This window comes from Loxodonta africana, chromosome 2, assembly GCF_030014295.1.
Source record: "Loxodonta africana isolate mLoxAfr1 chromosome 2, mLoxAfr1.hap2, whole genome shotgun sequence".
In the NCBI taxonomy this organism is placed as follows: domain Eukaryota; kingdom Metazoa; phylum Chordata; class Mammalia; order Proboscidea; family Elephantidae; genus Loxodonta; species Loxodonta africana.
The window spans coordinates 226,074,895-226,093,388 of record NC_087343.1 but is presented as its reverse complement, the minus strand read 5'-3'; the positions used below and the strand labels follow the sequence as shown (position 1 = coordinate 226,093,388).

The 18,494-nt window shown below is 47.8% G+C and overlaps 1 protein-coding gene across 6 annotated transcripts in view; it reads right to left on the bottom strand.

The window, feature by feature from the left end:
- Window positions 1-18,494, bottom strand: part of TRPM2 (transient receptor potential cation channel subfamily M member 2) — a 96,052-nt gene that overhangs the window by 37,263 nt on the left and 40,295 nt on the right. For 5 of the 6 annotated variants that reach the window (XM_064279539.1, XM_064279543.1, XM_064279542.1 and 2 more), the window contains exons 16-20: window positions 16,228-16,441; window positions 15,699-15,817; window positions 14,879-15,011; window positions 14,219-14,390; window positions 2,585-2,768 (exon numbers count right to left, since the gene is read on the bottom strand). In XM_064279539.1, coding sequence (XP_064135609.1) covers window positions 2,585-2,768; window positions 14,219-14,390; window positions 14,879-15,011; window positions 15,699-15,817; window positions 16,228-16,441 — 822 coding nt within the window. The remainder of the gene's footprint in view (window positions 1-2,584; window positions 2,769-14,218; window positions 14,391-14,878; window positions 15,012-15,698; window positions 15,818-16,227; window positions 16,442-18,494) is intronic. The other variant, XM_064279540.1, reaches the window with a different exon arrangement.

Here is an 18,494-nt window from a genome sequence, read left to right as displayed (position 1 = left end):
GGTCCCATATAGGGCGCCACATTCTCAGGTTTCGGGGCTTAGGATGTAGACATCTTTGGAGGTCATTATCCTGCTGACCCCAGATACCTATTAAGGAACAAGTCACATTTGATCCCTCGATGCCACTTACAAACAGCTTAGCAAATAGATCAGGAGGTGAATGGGGCACACCTGTAAAAACCCTGTCAGTGACAACGAAGCACATAAACTCATGTCCATGAAGAAACCGCTAACCGTTTGGGCAAACCAGACGGGGAGCCATGTATCTGCACAGGAGCCAGAACTACTGAGAAACCAGCCTGGGGAAGCCGTGGCTCAGAACAGAACAGTCTCAGAGGTGGGCTGCGGGGGCAGCAGGAGCAGGTCCCAAGGGGTCCAAGGTCAAGTGGAGAAGGTACATGGGGGCAGGAATACGGGCAGAATCCTCAGGGTAATGAGGGTGACAAAAGTATTTGGGACAGTGGGGAAGGGCAGCCCAGAGCAAGGTCTCCCAGGCAGAGCAGTGAGCCTGTGAGTAAAAAATGCTGTATCCTTACTAGGGTCTCCATGCAGCCAGAGACAGATCCCAGCAACCCTAATATGCACTAGGCATGGCTTCTCACGGATTACGTTCATTTAGTCATCAAATCACTTCACCCCTGTGGATAGGCACTATTGTTAGCCCTATTACTAAAATGAAGAAACTGAGGCACAGGGAGGTTAAGTGACTTGCCTAAGGGCACACAACTGGTAAGAGCAGAGCAGAGAAACCCCGGCACCCTGGCCCCAAAACCCAAGCTCTCAAAGGCTGTACTACACAGCCTTTTCAACGCTCACGACAAAATCAGTTACCAGGTAGAAAGAGTAAGCGAGAGAGAAAACCAGGTGTGGCCAACTGCTTGCAAAATTGGGCCCACTGTCGACACTCCCCCGAATCTCTTGGGAGGAGTCCCTGGGTGACACAAATGGATAAGCACTCAGCTATTAACCAAAAAGTTGGGGGTTTGAGTCTACCCAGAGTCACCTTGGAAGAAACGCCTGGCAATCTACTTCCAAAAAAGCAGTCCTTGAAACCCCTGTGAAGCACAGTTCTACTTTGACTCACATGGGGTCCCGTGAGTCGGAGCCAACTCAGCGGTAACTGGTATCCTGTGGTGGTGTTCTCCCACACTGACTTGGCGTGGCCAGCTACTGCATTTTGGCAGACAGGATGCTAGCCAACTTGGCACAAGTAGAGAGCTGAAAACGCAGTTGCACGCCTCCACTTCCGGGCCCTCTTAGAAAGCTGCTGTCCCTGGGAGAACAAGCCCAGGCTAGCCTGCTGGAGGATGAGGCCACATGGAGGAGACGTGAGTTGTCCCAGCTGGGGCCATCTTAGACCAGGCAGCCCCTGGCCCACCCACCACGCCTGCAGATGCAAGTGGGAGCCCAGGCAACATCAGCCAAGCCCAGGCCAGATCAGCAGAACATCCAGCTGACCCCCAGACCTCTGAGAAATAAGGCGTGGTTGCTGCTCTATGTCGCCAAGGCTGGGGAGAGTTTGTTACACAGCAGTAGCTCTGTAAATAGGTACCTAGTCCTATATGCCTCTAAATCCATCAGAAAAGGGCAGCCAGGCCCTCTGACCGTGGGGTCCCAGGCCACTGTAGGTACTGAGCTTTTTACATCTAGAATGCAGCCAGGTCTCACTTGCAGAGAAAGAGAAGTGTTTTTAATAAATGCTGGCCTGGTTTTCCTCGACATCTAGAATGAACTAAAGTGGCCAGGTCACTTGGCCACGTTCAGCCCCATCTGCTGCATCTGCAAAATGCGGGGACTGCACTACGAATCTCTCCCATGTGACATCTTATCTAGTCTTCACAAAACCCAACCCAATCCACCGCTGTCAAGTGGACTCCGACTCAGAGTGACCCCACAGGACAGAGTAGAGCTGCCCCATAAGGGCTCTGAGGCTGTAAATCTTGACAGAAGCAGACTCTCACATCTTTCTCCTGCAGAGCAGCTGGTGGGTTCAAACCGCTGACCTTTTGGCTAGCCGCTGAGTGCTTAACCATTGTGCCACCAAGGCTTCTAGTCTTCACAACAACCTTCGAAATAGTATTTTCTCCATTTCACAGAGAACGGAGCAAAGGCTAAGAGAAGTTAGATGTATTTCCCGAGACCCCGAGTCCAATCCAAGCTGCTCTGTGCAGCAGTGGTGTCCCAAGCCCCGGTTAGGTAGTCCTGCCTTTCCAGGGCAAGCAGAAGAGCACCTTCTCCCTGTGAGGTGCTCATCACTCCACAGTCCGGGTGTCTGGTAATCATGACACACAAACCCCCTTCCACAGCCCAATGGCTCCCAGGAAGGAGCAGGAAGGACAAGATTTCAACATTGCCCCCACAGCTGCATACACAGGAGGGTAAACAGGACATGCCCCTTCAGTAAGAGTGCCCAGTGACAGCCCAGGAATGCTGGTTCAGTGGCCCTGCACATTCTGGCCCGTACGTCAGGGTGGCGTCCCTCTCTGCAGCATGCAAGGAGACTGTGGAAATGCAGCCACCAGGAGAGTCTGTCCCACCCCGCTCACATGCACCAGCCCACCCTGTGTGGAGCATGGGGACTCACTTGAACATGGCGATGAGAACGTTGAGCAGAAGGATGTTGGTGAAGAGCAGATACAGGCAGAGCAGGATGACCGTCAGCCACTCAGGGAAGGCAGGCTTGTGCAGGGTCACATCACTCTCCGGGCACTTGGGCTTGTAGGGATCTGTGCCGTTGGGGCTGCACTGTTCGGGGTTGAAGTTCACTCCTGGCATTAGTAGCGAGGTAGATAAATGAAACAACACAGAGTCACATGTGACCCCTTGTCAATGTCTCTGGACTCAGTGTGTCCTAGCTGAACGGAGTCCCTAAGGCCATCCAGTCCCCCGCTGAGGCTGTCCATAGGCCTGGACACCTGAACACCTGGGTGACCTCAGCTGTTTGTTTAGGGCTCAGAGAAAGTCTAAAAAGAGGCATCCCTCTACACCCAAGCATCTTCTGCAGACAAGAACATGGCTCCCAGGGAAATCTCAGGAGTCAGATGGTCCTCTGGGCTGGCACATTCCCTGCCCAAGACCCACCCATCCCTCCACCAGGGTACCTCCTAAGACCCCAGCCAGAGCACCACCAGGCTGAGGCTGGGGCTGTGACCATCAGTAAGACATAGGTTCCAACACTGGGGAGTTCAGTTCAGAGAGAAAGATTTTAGGAGGAAAAAAAATCAACAACAACAGCAAAGGGAAGGGGCACGTGAAAAAAGGAAAAACACTGCAGAAGTAGTGTATTGATAAGTGCGTTTGGTGATTGCAAAAATATAGTCTCATTTTTGTAAAAAGAAAAGGGTATATGATAGAAAATAACAATCAGCTTATATTCTCTAAGGAAACATACTCAGTATAGGCATACCTGGTTTTATTGTGCTTCACTTTCTTGCTCTTCGCAGGTATTGTGCTTTTTACAAATGGAAGGTTTGTGGCAACCCTATGTTGAGCAAGTCCATCGGCGCCATTTTTCCAACAGCATGTGCTCACTTCATGTCTGTGTCACATTTTGGTGATTCCCACAATATTTTGAACTTTTTCATTATTATTACATTTGTTACGCTGATCCGTGATCAGTGATCTTTGATGTTACTATTGGGATTGTTTGGGGGCATCACGAACCACGCCCACGCCCAGTGTGTTCTGACTGCTCCACCAGCCAGCTGTTCCCCCATCTCTCTCTCCCTCTCCTCAGGCCTCCCTATTCCCTGAGACATGACAATCTGGAAATTAGGCCAACTAATAACCCGACAATGGCCTCTCAGTGTTCAAATGAAAGGAAGAGTCGCATGTTTCTCACTTTAAATCAAAAGCTAGAAATGATTAAGCTTAGTGAGGAAGGCATGTCGAAAGCAGAGATAGGCCGAAAGCTAGGCCTCTTGCACCAAACAGTTAGGTTGTGAATTCCAAAGGAAAAGTTCTTGAAGGAAATTAAAAGTGCTACTCCAGTGAACACATGCATGATAAGAAAGCGAAACAGCCTTATTGCCAATATGGAAAAAGTTTTAGTGGTCTGGGTAGATCAAACCAGCCACAACATTCCCTTAAGCCAAAGCCTAATCTAGAGCAAGGCCCTACCTCTCTTCAGTTCTATGAAGGCTGAGAGAGGTGAGGAAGCTGCAGAAGAAAAGTCTGAAGCTACCAGAGGTTGGTTCATGAGGTTTAAGAAAAGAAGCGTCTCCGTAACATAGAAGTGCAAGGTGAACCAGCAAGGGCTGTTGTAGAAGCTGCGGCACGTTGTCCAGAAGATCTGGCTACAGTAATTGATGAAGGCGGCTATGCTAAACAACAGATTTTCAAATGTGGGCAAAACAGCCTTATATTGAAAGAAGATGCCATCTAGGACTTTCATAGCTAGACAGGAGAAGTCAATGCCTGCTTCAAAGCTTCAAAGGACAGGCTGACTCTCTTGTTAGGGGCTAATGCAGCTGGTGACTTTAAGTTGAAGCCAATGCCCATTTATAGTTGTGAAAATCCTAGGGCCCTTAAAAATTATGCTAAATCTACTGTGCCTGTGCTCTATAAATGGAACAAAGCCTGGATGACAGCACATCTGTTTACAACGTGGTTTACCGAATATTTTAAGCCCACTGTTGTGACCTACTGCTCAGAAAAAAAAAAAAAAAAGATTCATTTCAAAATATTACTGCTCGTTGACAATGCACCTGGTCACCCAAGAACTCTCACGGAGATGTACAAGGAGGTTAACGCTGTTTTCATGCCTGCTAACACAACATCCATTCTGCAGCCTGTGGATCAAGGAGTAATTTCAACTTTCAAGTCTTATTATTTAACAAATACATTTTATAAGGCTATAGTTTCCATGGATAGTGATTCCTCTGATGGATCTGGGCAAAGTAAATTGAAAACCTTCTGGAAAGGATTCACAATTCTAGATGCCAATAAGACCATTCATGATTCATGGGAGGAGGTCAAAATATCAACATTAACAGGAGTTTGGAAGAAGTTGATTCCAGCCCTCATGGAGGACTTTGAGGGGTTCAAGGCTTCAGTGGAGGAAGTAACTGCACATGTGGCAGAAACAGCGAGAGAACTAGCGTTAGAGGTGGAGCCTGAAAATATGCCTGAACTGCTACAGCCTCATGATAAAGCTTTAACGGATGAGGAGTTGCTTCTCATGGATGAACAAAGAAAGTGGTTTCTTGAGATAGAATCTACCCCTGGTAAAGATGCTGTGAACACTGTTGAAATGACAACAAAGGACTTAGAATATTACGTGAACTGAGTTGATAAAGCAGCAGCTGGGTTTGAAGAGGATTGACTTCAATTTCAAAAGAAGATCTACTGTGGGTAGAATGCCATCAAACAGCGCCACATGCTACAGAGACATCTTTCGTGAAAGGAAGGCTCAATCGATGTGGCAAACTTCACTGTTGTCTTGTTTTAAGAAATTGCCACAGCCACACCAACCTTCAGCAATCACCACCCTGATCAGTCAGCAGCCATCAGCACTGAGGCAAGACCCTCCACCAGCAAAAAGACTATGACACTGTGATGGTTAAGATTGTGTGTCAACTTGGCTGGGCCACGATTCTCAGTGTTTTGGCAGTTGTATAATGTTGTGATCACTTCCCTGTTGAAATTTGATACGTGATCGCCCCACGATGGAATTTGCTGAGTGATACAGATTCATCGCAGTCCCTATTGAATTCCCAGCTGGCTTTTTTGCAGAAAATGACAAGCTGATCTTAAAATTCATATGGAATTGCAAGGGACCCAGAATAGCCAAAACAATCTCGAAAAAAAAGAACGAAGTAGGAGGACTCACACTTCCTGACTTCAAAACTTACTTTACAAAGCTAGAGTAATCAAGACAGGGTAGTACTGGCATACGGATAGACATATACATCAATGGAAGAGAATTAAGAATCCAAAAATAAGCCCTAACATTTATGGTCAATTGATTTTCAACAAGGAGGCCAAGATAATTCAATGGGGGAAATAACAGGCTTTTCAGCAAATGGTGTAAGATCAACTAAATATTCACAGACAAAAGAATGATGTTAGGTCCTTATGTCACACCATTAACAGAAATTTACTCAAAGTGGGTCATAGACCTAAGTGTAAGAACCAAAACCATAAAACTCTTAGAAAAAAAGGATGAGTAAATTTTTGTGATCTTGAGCTAGGCAATGATTTCTTGGATCCAGCACCAAAAGTACAATATAAAAGAGTTTGATAAGTTGGACCTCATCAAAATTAAAAACTTCAGTCCTGCAATGGACACAATCAAAAAAAATAAAAAGACAAACCACAGAATGGGATAAAATATTTGCAAATTATGTATCTGATAAGGGACATGTTTTCAAAACAGAGTATTCTTAAAACTCAGTAATAAAAAGACAAATAACTCAACTGAAAAATAGGCAAAAGATTTGAATAGATGTTTCATCGCCACCCAAAAAAATATGCACACACACACAAATGGCTAGTGTACATGAAAAGATGCTCAACATCATTAGTCATTAAAGCAAAACAAAACAAAACCCATTGCCCTTGAGTCAATTCTGATTCATAGCGACCCCACAGGACCGAGTAGAGCTGTCCCATAGGGTTTCCAAGAAGCACCTGGTAGATTCGAACTACCAGCCTTTTGGTTAGCCCTGAACTCTTAACCACTATGCCACCAGGGTTTTCAATTAGTCATTAGAGAAATAAAAATCAAAACCACAACATGATAACAAATACGGCTAAAATAAAAAAGACAGACAATAACAAGTATTGGAGAAATTGGAACATCATATATTGCTAGTGGGAATGCAAAATGATGCAACTGCTTTGAAAAAGTTTGATGGTTTCTCAAAATACTAAACATAGATTGGTCATATGAGCCAGCAATTCCATTCCCAGATATATACCTGTCTTAGGCTGGGTTCTCTAGAGAAGAAAAACCAATGAAGCTCATATATATATACACATACATACATACATACACACACATCGAAAGGGAGAAAGTTATCTTAAGGAAATTGTTCAAATGGGTGTAGAGGTTGGCCAGCTTTTCCTGACTCTCATAGCTGCAGGGGCTAATGAATCCAAGATCAACAGATAAGATGGCAGGCTGCAGAGGCCAATGAACCCCAAGATTGGCAGGAAATACAGCAGGCCACTGCCTCAAGTCCCAAGAACTGGAAGTCAAATGATGAGCCAAAGCCGGCGAGCTTTGCCAGAATGTGCATATATATTTTACGCAGGCCACACACCTGAGGAAACTCTCCTTACAACCAATTTGCTGATCATATCAGATCACATCAGAAGATGACTACATCACAAAATGTAGGATAACTACCTCATTACATATCTCCTAAAGTACATCATTACTAGCTGCCAAACTACATCATTACATAAGTGTATAACTACGTCATTACCTAACTGCCAAACCACTGAGAATCATGGCCATGCCAAGTAGACAAACAATCTTAACCATCACAGTCCACCCCTTGACAACTTGGCACCTATACGAGTCTCCTTAAACTGTACACAATCTCTAATTAAAGACAATTACAAGTCATACTTGCACCTAACATGATACAACTAACATGCATACCACCAAAGACACACTGGCCCCATTTACCTCTTATATTTTATAAGTAAAGAATACAAAAATATTTGATGCACACAAACAAGGAAGAAGAACTCATAACAATTACAGTCCTCATTTCTGCAACTAGTCATGTAGTCGTAACTGGTATCTACAACTACCTTCTTCAGTCACCCATACCATACTCCCTTTGCACTTACCAAGTACCTCAGCTGGTTGTGGTTCTTTGCTTGGTGGTGGGGGGGGCGGGGGACGGTGGTGACAAAACCTTCATTTCTGAAGGATCTGGGCCATTAGTAGTCATGTCAGAATTGGGTTGTTATAGTTTTCCATCGGCTTTAAATCACAGGCCATGGTAGTACTAAGAGATGTCCTAAAGCGATCTCCTGTATTGTAGAAATACTCTTCTTTAATTCTGTTATGTAGTATCAACCCAATTTCCCCTTGGTAGCCAGAATCAATCACTCCAGCCAGTATGGTAGTACTCTTTTTTGCCTGTTGATCTAAAGGTATGAGGAGCTCAATGTGGCCAAGTGACATTCTTAACTTCCAGTTAATTGGAATCCATGTTGTGTCTCCTGGTGGAAGGATTCATCCCTTTGGAACTAAGACCTCTAGACCCACAGAGCATAGGATCGTGGAGACAGGATGCAAAAAAATTGCAAGTGGGTCACTAGGGATAAATAATAGTGACTGGGTGCCACTCTCATTTCCACCCCTTGATTTCTGGACCCATGAATCCTGGCTGTGGAAGAAAGATCACCATATATTAGACACTGGTTTAGAGCATATACAGCCTCCTGGAGAACACTGCCCCAAACCTACAAGGTATTGTCACCTAACTGGCACTGTAACTTCAGAAGGCCATTCCATCACTATCAAGCCAGCTGCTTATTGATGTGGAACACAGTAAGACCAGTGAATTCATGAGCATGGGCCCATTGCCGCACTTCATGTGCTGTGAAGTGAGTCCCTTGATCTGAAGTGATGCTGTGTGGGATACCATGACGGTGGATAAGGCATTCTCTAAATAGAGGGATGATAGTTTTAACAGAAGTATTGCATGCAGAGAAGGCAAATTCACATCCTGAGTAAGTGTCTATTCCAGTAATAACAAAATGCTACCCTTTCCATGATGAAAGTAGTCCAATATAATCAACCTGCCACCACGTTGCTGGCTGATCACTTCAAGGAAAGGTGCCCTATTGGGGACTTAATGTTGGTTTCTGCTGCTGGCAGATTGAGCTCTCAGCAGTGGCTGTAGTCAAATTGGCCTTGGTGAATGGAAGTCCATGTTGCTGAGCCCGTGCATTACCTCCATCCCTGCCACCATGGCCACTTGGTTCAATGATGGGAGTGGCTAAGGAAAGAGGATGACTGGTTTCCACAGAATGAGTCAGCCTATCCATTTGATTGTTAAAATCCTCCTCTGCCGATGTCACCTTTGGTCAGACAACATCTGGTTCATGATGGGCAGCTCAGGGTGCATGATGACTTGGTGGCCCAAGGCTAACCATTCAATCTCTACTAAGGCCCAGTAACAAAAGCTGTTTCTCCAAAGGAGAGTAGTTATCTGCAGAGGATGCCAGGGCTTTGCTCCAAAATCCCAAGGGTCTGCACTGGGATCCACCGATAGGGGCCTGACAAAGGCTCCAAACAGCATTTCCATTAGCCACTGACACTTCAAGCACCACGGAATCAGCTGGATCATGTGGTCCAAGTGGCAGAGCAGCTTGCACAGCAGCCTGGGCCTATTGCAGAGTGTTCCCTTGTTCTCGGCCCCACTCAAAACTAATAGCTTTTCAAGTTACTTGATAAATAGGCCATAGTAGCACATCCAATGAGGTACATGTTGCCCAAAATTCAAAGAAGTCCACCAGGCATTGTGCCTCCTTTTAGTTGTAGGAAGGGCCAGATGCAGTAACTTGTCCTTCACATTAGAAGGAATAATTTGAAATGTCCTACACCACTGGATCCCTAGAAATTTCACAGGGGTAGAAGGTCCCTGAGTTTTTTGTTGGATTAATTTCCCACCCTTTTTTAGCATGCCAGTGGAAACCCTGGTGGCATGGTGGTTAAGTGCTATGGCTGCTAACCAAAAAAGGTCAGCAGTTCGAATTAACCAGGCACTCCTTGGAAACTATATGGGGCAGTTCTACTCTGTCCTATAGGGTCACTATGAGTCGGAATCAGCTTGATGGCAACACATTTAGCAAGCAAATGTTTTACCAATAAGTCCACAGTCATTGACATTTCTTCCTTACCTGGTCCAATCAGCATAATGTCATCAATGTAATGGACCAGTGTGATGTCTTATGGAAGGAAAAGGCAATCAAGTCCCTTGGGACAAAATTACAACATAGAGTTGAAATACCCCTGAGGTAGGACATTGAAGGTGTATAAACTGCTTCTGGTGCTCCTTTGAAGCTAGAATCGAGAAAAATGCACTGGCCAGATCAATAACTGCATACCAGGTACCATAGCTCTTAACCACTACACCACCAGGGTTTCCATCAGGTACCAGGAAATGTATGAATTTGCTCAAGCAATGAAACCACATATAGAACAGCAGCTGTAATGGGAGCCGCCACCTGGTTAAATTTTAAGTAACCCTGTCATTCTCCAAGATCCATCTGTTTCTTGCACAGGCCAAATAGGTGAATTGAACGTGAATGTGAATTACCACCCCTGCTGGTGGCAGTTATCTCTGCAATCCCTCCTGGAATGTGGTATTATTGCTTTTGGTTTACTATTTTCTTGGGTGGAAGCAGTTCTAATGGCTTCCACTTGGCTTTTCCTACCACAATAGCCCTTACTGCACATGTCAGTGATTCAATGTGGGGATTCTGTCAGTGGCTGAGTATATCTATTCTAATTATGCATTCTGGAACTGGGGAAATCACTATGGGATGGGTTCAGGGAACCACTGAGCCCACTGTGAGATGAACCTGAGCTAAGACCCCGTTAATAATCTGACCTCTATACATGCCCACAAACATCACTGGGCTACAATGACATTTTGAATCTCCTGAAATTAGTGTCAATTCAGAGCCAGTATCCAGCAATCCCGGAAAAGTCTGATTATTTCCTTTCCCCCAGTGAACAGTCACTCTTGTAAAAGTGGTAGAGCCCTTTGGGGAAAGCCAGGAGAAAGATTAACAGTATAAATTTTTGGTAGTGTAGTGAGACCTGGCCTCCCTTTCATTCAAGGGATTGTGGGTCTGTTAATTCTTTCCAGTCTGGGAATTGATTGAGGGACTGTGACTCTATTCTGGTGATTTGAGTTAGACTGCTGTTCATTTGACCTGGAATTCTTCCACTTGTACAGATAAGTAAATATTTAGTATATTTCCCACCTATTTCACTCATAGGGACACCATGACTAGGTAGTCAACGCCCTAAGTCCATACGAGTCAGACTATTCTGATTGCTGCTTTGGCTCTGTTGTCCATTAGGGTAACTACGTCCATCTTGTCTTTGTCAATTTAGTGCTCTACTACCATGGAGTCCAATCAGCCCCATTGAAGTTATATGTTTTAGTTCAGTTAGGGCAGTTCCCACTGTCAAATCTGACTTACATAAAATAGCAATCACAGCAGTCTTCAAGGATTCTGGTGTGATTTCACCAATTTGTTGCTCATCGTTGTGGTAAAAAGTGTGTCCTCTGGGCACTCCATGAGTGGATCTGTGGGTCCAACCTGATAAGTCTACTCTAGTATGCTAATTTCCCTAAGCCTTTGTATACTTTCTTCTACAGTATACCAAGGCAGGTCTGGTACGTCAACTTGATTTAGTATAGGTTTTTTTTTTTTTACCGTGTAATCCATGCTTCAGTGAACAACCAAGTAAACTATGAGGTCCTTTCCTAAATTCTTAATCTGAAATATTAAATGAAGAATCTGTGCTAGTGTGCCCATATAAACTCAGACTTATCCAACTTTATATTTCTTGCACCATTATCCCACACCCTTAATAGCCATTCCCATACATATTCTTCAGGTTTCTGTTTGTACATATTAGAAAAATCAAGCAGTTCTTTTGGAGTATAGTGTACCTCCTCCTAGGCCACACTTTGTACTTCACCTTTTGGAGCTCACTGGGCCTTACGTCTAATTATAGGTCTAGAAGCCAAAATGGGTGGTGGGGATGTGTTCTGAGAACATTTAGCAATGTCTTGTAAGGCATCTGCTTCAGGCAATGCTCCAGGCAATGACTCAGATGCTGCCCCAGGCAATATCTCAGACAAAGGCTCTTCAAACACACCTGGGTTAATACCCTCAGATGGGGGTGGAGGGGCTAATGGTTTTACTTGAAAGGCCGGCTTAGCAGGCAAAGATGGAGTGAGCGCTTCAGATGGGAGTGAGAGGGATGGTTCTGTTGACAGGAGTGATTCAATGGAATTGAGGGGATCAGTGTTCCCAGCTTCCTGATTATCTACTCACATGTCCCTGTCCCATGTTTCAGGATCCTATTTCTTCCCAATTGATGTTCTCACTTTAGCTTCAAACACCATTTGAGGTTGAGAATTCAACTGAAGCTGTAATTCAGCCACTCTTAGGATAAGACTCTGGGTTTGGTTTGGGGCCATATCAATTCTGTTACTTCAAGACATAAGGCTTTCTTTCAGGGCACAAGTGGTAACTTTGAGATCATTTATGTGGCACTTGAGCTGTGACTCTGAAGCCCTGAGTTCAACTCTTTCTTTTATCACTTTGTGTAGTGAAAGTAGGATCAATCAACCAGCCTTCTTATAATTCTCATTCTGATAAATTTTTAGAAAAGTATCAAACATGTGACCACACAGAACTTCACCTCTCACCAACACTTGATATATTGGTGGTAATATTTTGCATATTTCTATTGCCACCTCACACCATGGATTACCAGTGCCCTCTTTACTACTGGACACAGAGTCATCAACATGTTTAAGACTAACCAGACTTGAGAACTAATCTAGAAAACTCATCATTACAATTTTGTTTCTCTAGAACCACCCTCTTATGCTGGGTTCTCTAGAGAAGCAAAACCAGTGAAACGTATATACATAGAGAGAGAGACAGAGAGACAGATGTATCTCAAGGAAATGACTCATGCAGTTGCAGAGGCTAGCAAGTCCCAAGTCCACGGGTCAGGCATCAGGCTGGAGGCTTCTTTTGACTCCCATAGCTGCGTGGGCTGACAAATCCAAGATCAGCAGGTAAGATATCAAGATGCTGGCTCACAGGCTGCAGGGTCTGACAAATCCCGAGTTCAGCAGGCAATACGACACGCCCAAGAACCGGGAGCTAAGGAGCCAGATGTAGCATCCAGAGTAAGCAAAAACCAATCAGTTTTGCCAGAATGTATATACATTTGGATGCAGGCCACACCGCTGAGGGAACTCCCCTTACAACTGATTTGCTGATCACATCAGATTATATCATGGAGGAGATTGCATTATATCACAAAATGGAGGATAATTACGTCATTACACCACTGCATAACAACACCCTGAGAATCATGGCCAACCAAATTGACACACCATCTTAGCCATCACAATACCTAAGAGAATTTAAAACGTATGCTCACACACACACACACACACAAAAAAAACTTGTACACAAATGCTCATAGCAACATTATTCATAATAGCCAAAATGTGGAAACAACCTAGATGTCCATCAACCGATAAGTGGATAAATAAAATGTAGTATAGCCACACAATGAAATTATTCGGCTACGAAAGGTACTCAAGTACTGATTCTTGGTACAACACAGACAAACCTTGAAAGCATTTTGCCAAGTGAAAGAAGCTAGTCACAAATATATACATATATATATATCATATGATCCCTTTTATATGAAATGTCCAGAAAAGGCAGATTTACAGAGACAGAAAGTAGATCAGTGGTTCCCTAGGACAGGTAGGTGGAGCCAGAAGTTTGGGGAAGATGGAGAGTGTCTTCTAAGGATACAAGTTTCTTTCTGGAATGATGACAATGTTCTAAAACTAGATTATGGTGATATTATACAACTCTGTAAATATGCTATAAATCATTGAACTGTACAATTTATATGGGTGAACTTTCTGATGTGTAAATTATATCTCAATGACACTGCTTTAAAAAAAAAACAAAACTCGCTATATAAAAAGTGTTCTCTCCCTCCAGAGAAGGAGGAAGTTATTTCTGGCTGGGGCAAAAGGAAGAGGGGGAGTAGGTTCATCTAGTTCATGGGAGGGGGAGAGATGTCAGCAGGTGCCCCAGTGCCCTAGTCACACCTGATCTCAGCCACAACAGCAGGGGACACCTCAGGCTCATCTAATGCTGACACCCTCTCGCCCCAAGTGGGTAATATATTATGCACCTTTCACTCTCTACTACTGGAAGGGCCGGGAGTTAACATCCCCGATGAATCAAGTGAGAACCACTCCAGCCCCTCCTTCTGTCATTCTGAGCTTTCAGAAGCCCTGCTGGAGCCTGGCCTTGTTTCACAGCAATGACCTCAAAATTCACTCCCTTTGGTTGCTCTTCCTCCTCTCCTGCCTCTCTCTCTGCTTCCTGGGTCACCTTTCAAATATACCCTGAGCTCCCAGCCCGTGTTTTCTGCTCCGCTTTCAGGTACCCGGTGTCCTACCATCAATGTAAGCCGGGATCTGCCCAAAGATGGTGAGGTATGAGTGGTAGACGACCCCTCGGAAGATCCAGTCCACCCGGCTCTCATTGTGGATGAGAATGGCCTGCTTGGCCACCCCAAAGGACACGACCCACACCGCCAGCAGGAAGAGGAAGAAGAAGATGTCCTTCATCTGCAGAGACAGGTGGTACCATGGCTTGGACCTCACACGCACCCCCAGACCCACTCCCTATCCAGTGGTGGGCTCTGCCCAGCATGCTCAGCAATGGTGGGAGAAGCCAACCGACATCCACAGCATAGACATGTGAAGCCAGGGGGTTCCTCGGGGAGGCTGAGCTCCACAGTAGGTGTGTGCTGACACCTTCTCTGGGGAAAGCACCTAATGAGGTATATAGGAGGGATCAGACATAACCACGACCTAAGGAGGGAAGCTGTAACAGAGGTTAAAAAAAAAAAAAAAAAGGGCCGCGGACATTCAAAGAGGAGAATCAGAGAAGGTTTCCTGGAAGAGGAGACATACGAGGACATTTTAAGGGGTGGGAGCCCCAGGGGCAAAGTCAGGACAGGGGAGCCTAAGGGGTGTGCTCAAGCCCTGTCTGCCTTGCTTGCATCCAGCGTGGCTTTCCCCGGGCCCAGACGTAGGGCCCCTCACCCCCTTACCATCCGCTTCACGATGATTATCTTGGGCCCCAGAATCCTACTGACGGTGAAGATGTGCATCAGCCGGAGGCAGAACATGATGAAGTCCAGGGACAGGATGACCCGTCCGGTGTACAGCGTTGCTGGAATGAGCCTGGCAGCCCAGGGCGGAAGCAGAGATGCCCCCTCAGCTCTCTGCTCCCTGGGTAGCTGGCAGCTGCTCCCAGAGCCTGTGGGGGCCCTGAGCGCCAGCCTCTACTTCATCTGCCCAGTCCAGGCAAAGGACTCTGGTGGACTCTGGACCTCAATGTTTTAAAAACTGGTGTGAGATCCAGGGGGCAGAGCCTTCAGGGGAATGGACTTTCCTTCAGAAAGTTCCAGAAGCTCAGGCTTAGGCAAGAAAACAAGGTGGCTTGACCTGGCCCCTCCTGCTTCAGGGTCAGTCCTGGAGAAGTGGCCATGGTGTCTCAGATACACATGGCCTTAACAGGTGGTGGAATAGCCTCAGGCACCAGTGGGAGAGAAATAAGCGAGCTACGAGGCCCCCAGGCTCTGGGCAAGCCCAGAGGTCGACGTCGATGGCCCCATATGCCGGCAGCTTTCTGCAGGTTACAGGGAGTTCTCCTGGGCATTTCCACAACTGCTCCTTCAAACAATCCAAGAGTGGATGGGGCAGCTTTCCTTGTACACCCATTGGACAGGTGATAAGAGGGGGTCAGAGAGGGGCCAGCCTCGCAAAAGGGCGGCAGGGCTGGGACTCCTTCCTGACAGGAGCTGTTGCCTGGACCAGGAGGACCTCTCGGGGAGTGGGGAGAAGGCAAAGGGATTCCTGGCTCCTCACCTGCAGGTCAGCCCTGCTATGAAGAGCAGGATGGCTCCAACATCCAGCTTATTCCAGAAGTTGCTGAAGTACAAGGAGGCCACCTTCAGCAGCCCAAACCCGTCGGGGTCATAGAAGAGCTACTAGGAGGACAGGCGGTTAAGGGGCGGCCTGGTACTTCATTCTCAGTATGACCAGCAGCCACCCCCTCTGCACCCAGCCCAGAGCGTCCCATCAGCCCAGCCAGGTCCATCGGCTGCCACCATGGAGATGCAGTGGGGACACCCCCTTCCCAGGGGAGGGAGAAGACACCCCAGGTCCCATAGTGTCACAGACAGGTGCTGCCAGGGTGAGGGGCGGAATGGGGAGCAGCAGAGAGGCAGGGCATGCACTCTTGAGGGGGAGAAGGAGGAGCAAGGGTGACACATGGGTCACAAAGACCGTGTGGGGCTCAGCCGTAGCCAAGACTCCCCATGAGAACGTGAAAAAACCCCGGGTGGAGGGACGACGAGGTGCCAGGACTTAGGGCTCCAAAAGGGCAGAGCCGTACCTGCCGAGCCTCCTCACACACCAGCGAGAAGAGCCAGCAGTAGATGACACACTCGCGCCAGGAGGGCGTGGCCTGGAAGTCCACCATCAGCACATAGGCGAAGAGCCAGAGGAAGGCAAAGTAGGAGAGTATGTTGAGGAGGAAGATGACCACGGGCGCGTTGAAGAAGGCACGGACTCGGGCCAGGCCATTCTCATGCTGCAGCCTCTTTTCCCTGTGGGCCAGGGCACCATGAGGTCCGGCACTGCGGTCATGGGGAGGAGGGCCCCGGGAACCTCAGCACTACCAGGAAGAGTGTGCAGCTCACACCGCAGCTAGGCAGAGGAGCCAGGACATAGCCGGGTCTGGCTAGATGACGTCTGGCACGTGCAGCAACAAAGGGGGAGACTTGGGCCGGATAAAACAGGAAAGAGGTGTCCTCATGGGGACCCCCAGAGACGGCCCTCTGAATCGATTTCCCTGAGTCTATAACAAATATCCAAGTCCTAAGAGTCAGTCCAAACCAGCTGTGAAGTCAGGGTATTCCGGGGGCAGACCCTCGCCAGTCAGGACAGCCAGAGGCTCTTAGGTAGTCACACCTGGGAGAGGGCTCTGCCGCTGGCCTCCTGGCTGGGACCCAGGGCCAGCAGAACTCAGGTGGAGGCCCTGTGCCTTAGGCTCTGCAGAGCAGAGACAACGCCAGCCTGATCAGCCTGAGCCTGAGGAGAATATCAGGGGGAGCAAGCCTCCCATCACCGCCAGCCAACCCCACTCTTAAGGGCAAAGGCATCACAGCCCACAGGGCTCTCAGCCTTGGCCTGGTTTTTACGACAGTGCTCACTGTCCCCAACCTACACTTCACTTCTGGTTTGAGCAATGGCAGAGACTGAGCCCACTGGCTCCCCCCATCCCAGGGGAGCTGAGGAGAGAGACAGGCCCAGCTAGTGAGGGGCAGGCACCCAAGATACACGGTCACACTGCCATCTGCCCCTGCTGTCTGTTGGTGCTGTTACCAAATGCCATCCACAGGCCCTACATTGCAGGCCTCTCAGGAAAGGGCACACACTCACTCACCCCATCGCAGGGCAGCAAAGGGCAGTCTACGGATCCTAGTGAGAGCCTAGCCCCAGACACACACCCAGATCTGTGCTCCCATCACCCACACGGGACACTAGCCCCAGCACCGAGCTCTGTCACCCACAGGAAACACTGGCCCTGGCGCTGAGCTCTGTCATCCACAGGGGACACCAGCTCTGAGCACTGTGCTTCTGGCACCTGCAGGGGGAAAGCAGCCCAGGCACCAAGCCCCTGTCATCAGTCTCTACCTGCCAGCAGGGTGTTCACCAGACAAAAGAAAGGCAAGCTGGCCTGTGGAGCCCAGACCAGCTGCAAGAGAGGCACATGGTGGGGCCAGTGGTGAGAGGAAAACGTCCCCCACAGGGGAAGTCTGGGGTAGTGCTCGCAGTGCCATGGTTACAGCATGGCAATCACATGGAGTGGCGTGGACTGGCTCCCCTCTAGCCCCTGAGACTCAGTTTCCCATCTGCCTCTGTGCTGATGAATTAGCAGCTCTGTGCAGGCCATCCATGCAGGTGCAGGGCCAGGACAGGGTCAGCACATCGCATCCAACCACCCGCCTCCCTACTCTGATATTTGCATGGGACTCCATGATGACACTGGCCTTCAAGGTCTGATGGGGGAGAAGGTGATGTCACTCATAAAATAGCAAGCATGATGCTTGGTGCACAGTGGGTGCTTGGTGAACAGTGGATGCTTGGTGCATGGTGGGTGCTTAGTGCACGGTGTGTCCTTGGTACATGGCGGGTGCTTGGTGCATGGTGTGTGCTTGGTACACAGGGTGTGCTGGGTGCACGGTGAGTGCTTAGTGCACAGACGGTGCTTGGTGCACAGTGTGTGCCTGGTGCATGGTGGGTGCATGGGGCACAGCAGGTGCTTGGTGCACAGAGGGTTCTTGGTGCATGGTGGGTACTTGGTGCACGGTGAGTGCTTGGCTCATAGTGGGTGCTCAGTGCACCATGGGTACACAGTGGGTGCTTGGCACACAATGAGTGCTCAGTGATCAGCGTACCATGGGTGTGTCCTAAGGGTGAGCTTCCTCCCTCGCGTGTCCTGAACCCATGCATCTCCAGTGCTAGAGGATTCCATCAGAACTGTGTGGACACGTGTTACTTATTCCCAGCAAGGGTGATTGGGGAAGGAGGGTCCCAAGACCCAGAGGCCCTGGCCATCCCAGCCACTCTGACCCCTCCATAGTCCCAAAGCCCTGC